Genomic DNA, 5,000 nt, shown 5'->3' on the forward strand with positions numbered 1-5,000 from the left:
CCCCGCCCACCATGAGGGTACTGTCTTAAACCCCGCCCACCATGAGGGTACTGTCTTAAACCCCGCCCACCATGAGGGTTCTGTCGGTCAAAAGCGGCGCTGAGTGCGGATGGCGAGGACATCAGAGCCACCAGACGTCCTCAGTACCCGTCCAGACCTCACACACGAGCACTTTCATCTGCTTGTTTACCCTCACTTGTTTATTTTATTCCTGTCAATCAACAACACATTCACACCTATACATGCACATGCACACGCACACCACTCACACACACATCACACGCACACATCACATGTTACGCCACATGCCCTCCCCCACGTAGCCCTGGGCCTGTAGTATATTCCAGCCATGTTTGCCCCCTGCGTTGTCATAGTAACAAGGGCCTGGTCCACCTATAGAAAGTCATTACAGCTAAAAAACAGAACCAGTTTCTTCATGTTCTTGAACGCTTACCTTTCCTACTCTTCTTTCTCTGGTCTCTACGGCCCTCTCTCTCCCCCCCCTCTCTCTCCCCCTTCTCTCCCCCCCCTCTCTCTCTACGGCCCTCCCCACTCCCTCTCTCTCTCCCCTCTCTCTCTACGGCCCTCTCTCTCTCCCCCTCTCCCCCCCCCCCCCCCCCCTCTCTCTATGGCCCTCTCTCTCTCCCCCTCTCTCTACGGCCCTCCCCACTCCCTTTCTCTCTCTCCCCCTCTCTCTCTACGGCCCTCCCCACTCCCTCTCTCTCTCCCCTCTCTCTCTCCCTCTCTCCCCTCTCTCTCTCCTCTCTCTCTCCTCTCTCTCCTCCTCTCTCCCCTCTCTCTCTCTCTCTCTCTCTCTCTCTCTCGCCCTCCCGCTCTCTCTCTCTCTCCCCTGACGAAGCAGGCTAACAGAGTAGCCTGTGTGTTTATCAGAGAGCGCGAGAGAGGGAGAGAGGAGAGAGAGGGAGAGAGAGAGAGAGAGAGAGAGAGAGAGAGGAAGAGAGAGAGAGAGAGAAAGAGGGGGAGAGAGAGAGAGCGAGAGAGAGAGAGACAGAGACAGAGACAGAGACTGAGACAGAGAGACAGAGAGAGAGAGAGAGAGAGAGAGAGAGAGAGAGAGAGAGAGAGAGAGAGAGACATTCAGGAGGTGAGTGGGAGCCTACTGAAGGAGTCATGCTAACTGTATGTGGAGCTTGGTTTCTGATGTGTGTAGGATGCGGTCTGTAACAGTGGGCTACCAATCACTGGGACCACTCTCATCAAGCCCTGCTCTGTGTGTGTGTGAGTGTGCGTGTGTGTGCGTGTGCGTGCGTGCGTGCGTGTGTGCGTGCGTGCGTGCGTGTGTGTGTGTGTGTATAGAGAAATCTATAATGACTATGGAGATAAAGTGAGTGATATAGAGTGATACAGTGAGTGATATAGAGAGTGATATAGTGAGTGATATAGAGTGATACAGTGAGTGATATAGAGAGTGATACAGTGAGTGATATAGAGAGTGATACAGTGAGTGATATAGAGTGATACAGTGAGTGATATAGAGAGTGATACAGTGAGTGATATAGAGAGTGATACAGTGAGTGATATAGAGTGATACAGTGAGTGATATAGAGTGATACAGTGAGTGATATAGAGTGAGATGAAGGGAAAATAAAGAGATTCCTAGGGAGTGATAAAGAGAGAGGTACGGTGAGATATATAGGGTGATATAGGATTGATATAGAAAGTGATATAGAGTGTGATATAGAAGAGAGATAGAGTGAGATATACAGAATGATATTGAGAAGGATGGAGAGAAAAAGAGTGAAATAGGGAGAAATAAAGAGAAAATAACTAAAGCAGACAATACTGTGGACGGGGACGGCTGTATGCTCGCAGGGTAGCAGACGTACGGACAGACGGAGGGATTCCAGAAGAGAGATAGGTACACAGAGAGGGGGAGAGACAGGGAAATATCAGTCCGGACGTACGGAGGGCAGAGTGTAGACCACCTGTGAAGTGATTAGCACCAGCAAACAGACCACAAAACGACCACATGGATAAAAGGAAGAGGTTTGAAGGACGGAGCAGTGTTTACTTTAAAGCACAGAAACACACAGGGGCCCGGAGGACAGGCTGAGTGACAGCTGGCCCTGTGATACAGAGCCACAATGTGCAGCGTTTACTCTCACTATGCAACAGATAAAGACATTTCTAATTAAATTCCTGTTTTGCTGTTTTCCTGTAATACTAATGCATTGAACACACATTGTTGAATAGAAGAGATTGGGTGGGAATAGAACACGTCCATTCAATCCTACAGGCCGTGTGATCTCACAGAGTCCTGCAGTATAGTGCAGAACAGAAACAATTGGAACACAAAATAATATAATGGAGTGTAGTAGAGAAGAGTACAATAGAATACGAACAACAAGAATAGAATAACATAGAATAGGAAAATGAAGAGAACAGAATACCATACCACACAATACAACAGAATGCATTACAATAGAACCGAGTACAGTAGAGTACAGCAGGAGGGGTACTGACCATGATGCCGGTGAGCAGACACACCCCCTTGCCGCAGTAGGTGTTGGGGACCATGTCTCCGTAGCCGATGGACAGGAAGGTGATGGAGATGAGCCACATGGCACCCAGGAAGTTACTGGTGATGTCCTGGGCGTCGTGGTACCTGCCACACAGTAACCATGGTTACCATCAGCCTCCACCCAGACCTTCCTTCACGTCCCTCACGCCCCCTACCCCACTGTACACGTCCGTCGACGGATCTCATTGACTTTGCACGGGACGCTCCCGAAATGCATCGTGGGTCCGTCCGTCAAGTCGGCTCTGTCTCTTGCGTCCAAAAGTTGAGAAAAGTTTAACTTTTCAGGCACCCGTCACCCAATCAGATTGCGTTATGCAAATATACGCATGTGCACTGTCCAATGAGATCGCCTTTGTTATACAACCCGGGAAAACACAGGGATGCTTCAAAAAGCCCCCATGGGTGGACGGACGTGTACAGGGGGAGAGAGGCGCCACTCAGTATGTGTCCAGCTGCTCCTGGAGCAGCAGCTAATGAAGCTCATAGAGCAACACTATACCTCCTGGTTAAAGACTTTAATGTAATACATTTGTCTTTGTTAGGTTTGGCCCAATTAGCTTTTCAAAGCAAGCCCCCAGGATATTTTATAACTAATTATAACAAATATTATTTCAAGTAAGGTTAAACAATCTAGAATATACACTCAACTGCCAATGGACTCTCTCTATCGGTCTCCATGTCCCTCTGTCTCTCTCTGTCTGTCTGTCATCTCTCTGTCTCTGTCCCTCTGTCTCTCTCTGTCGCTGTCCCTCTGTCTCTCTCTGTCTCTATCTGTCTCTGTCTGTCTGTTTGTCTGTCTGTCGGTCTCTCTGTCTCTCTCTCTCTGTCTGTCTCTCTGTCTCTCTCTCTCTGTCTGTCTCTCTGTCTCTCTCTCCCTCTGTCCTTCTGTCTCTCTGTCCCTCTGTCTCTCTGTCTCTCTCTCCCTCTCTGTCTCTCTCTCTCCCTCTCTGTCTCTCTCTCTCTCTGTCTGTCTCTCTCTCTGTCTGTCCCTCTGTCTCTCTGTCTCTCTCTCCCTCTCTGTCTCTCTGTCTCTCTGTCTGTCTGTCTGTCTCTCTCAGTCTGTCATTCTCCAACTCAATCAATAGTATAAACCCATCCCCTTCACTCATATTATCATATATATACTCATATATATCCCCTCCCGGTCGTTACTGAAACCCCACAGCCCCACAGCCCCACAGCCCCACAGCCCCACAGCCCCACAGCCCCAGTAGCCCCAGTAGCTCCAGTAGCTCCAGTAGCTCCAGTAGCTCCAGTAGCCCCAGTAGCTCCAGTAGCCCCAGTAGCTCCAGTAGCTCCAGTAGCTCCAGTAGCACCAGTAGCACCAGTAGCACCAGTAGCACCAGTATCCTGACCTCTCACACACGCGCACGGTCCAGGCAGCGATGATCCACAGAGAGATGCTGAAGACCAGCAGCACGGTGCCGGGACAGATGGTCATCAGAGTCTTCATCACGAAGCGTGTGTTGAAGTGCACCTGCAGCGACACACACACCACACACACACACACACACACACACACACACACACACACACACACACACACACACACACACACATGAACAGACACATTGCTATGTTCCAGATCTCCTTTCATACATTTTTATGGACTACATGTTAATCAGCCAGTTCAAATGGTGTTGATAGTGTGGCCCTGGGAGAGTCTTTACGTCTGAATGTCTTCATTGTCTCATGTACAGGTCGAGCCCAGCCCGCCCCTAACATTAATCCAGCCCTAACCTTAATCCAGCCCTCCTTAATCCAGCCCTAACCTTAATCCAGCCCTCCTTAATCCAGCCCTAACCTTAATCCAGCCCTAACCTTAATCCAGCCCTCCTTAATCCAGCCCTAACCTTAATCCAGCCCTAACCTTAATCCAGCCCTAACCTTAATCCAGCCCTAACCTTAATACAGCCCTCCTTAATCCAGCCCTAACCTTAATCCAGCCCTAACCTAAATCCAGCCCTCCTTAATCCATCCCTAATCTTAATCCAGCCCTAACCTTAATCCAGCCCTAACCTAAATCCAGCCCTAACCTTAATCCAGCCCTACCCGGACTCCTTAATCCATCCCTAACCTTAATCCAGCCCTAACCGGACTCCTTAATCCAGCCCTAACCTTAATCCAGCCCTCCTTAATCCAGCCCTAACCAGACTCCTTAATCCAGCCCTAACCGGACTCCTTAATCCAGCCCTAACCGGACTCCTTAATCCAGCCCTAACCGGACTCCTTAATCCAGCCCTAACCAGACTCCTTAATCCAGCCCTAACCGGACTCCTTAATCCAGCTCTAACCAGACTCCTTAATCCAGCCCTAACCAGACTCCTTAATCCAGCCCTAACCAGACTCCTTAATCCAGCCCTAACCAGACTCCTTAATCCAGCCCTAACCAGACTCCTTAATCCAGCCCTAACCAGACTCCTTAATCCAGCCCTATCCATCCCACTAGTCAAATCTT

General features: G+C 49.6%; 1 protein-coding gene across 1 annotated transcript in view; it reads right to left on the minus strand.

Annotated features, from left to right (window-relative positions):
* Positions 1 to 5,000, minus strand: part of kcnn3 (potassium intermediate/small conductance calcium-activated channel, subfamily N, member 3) — a gene marked incomplete at its 3' end in the record, with an annotated part of 53,496 nt that overhangs the window by 19,128 nt on the left and 29,368 nt on the right. Inside the window, 2 exon segments of the mRNA XM_084472167.1 lie at positions 2,485 to 2,626; positions 3,898 to 4,019. Of these exon segments, the coding sequence (XP_084328293.1) occupies positions 2,485 to 2,626; positions 3,898 to 4,019 (264 nt within the window).

The sequence above is a fragment of the Micromesistius poutassou genome, assembly GCF_964030765.1.
Source record: "Micromesistius poutassou genome assembly, chromosome: 8".
NCBI classification, from domain to species: Eukaryota; Metazoa; Chordata; class Actinopteri; order Gadiformes; family Gadidae; genus Micromesistius; species Micromesistius poutassou.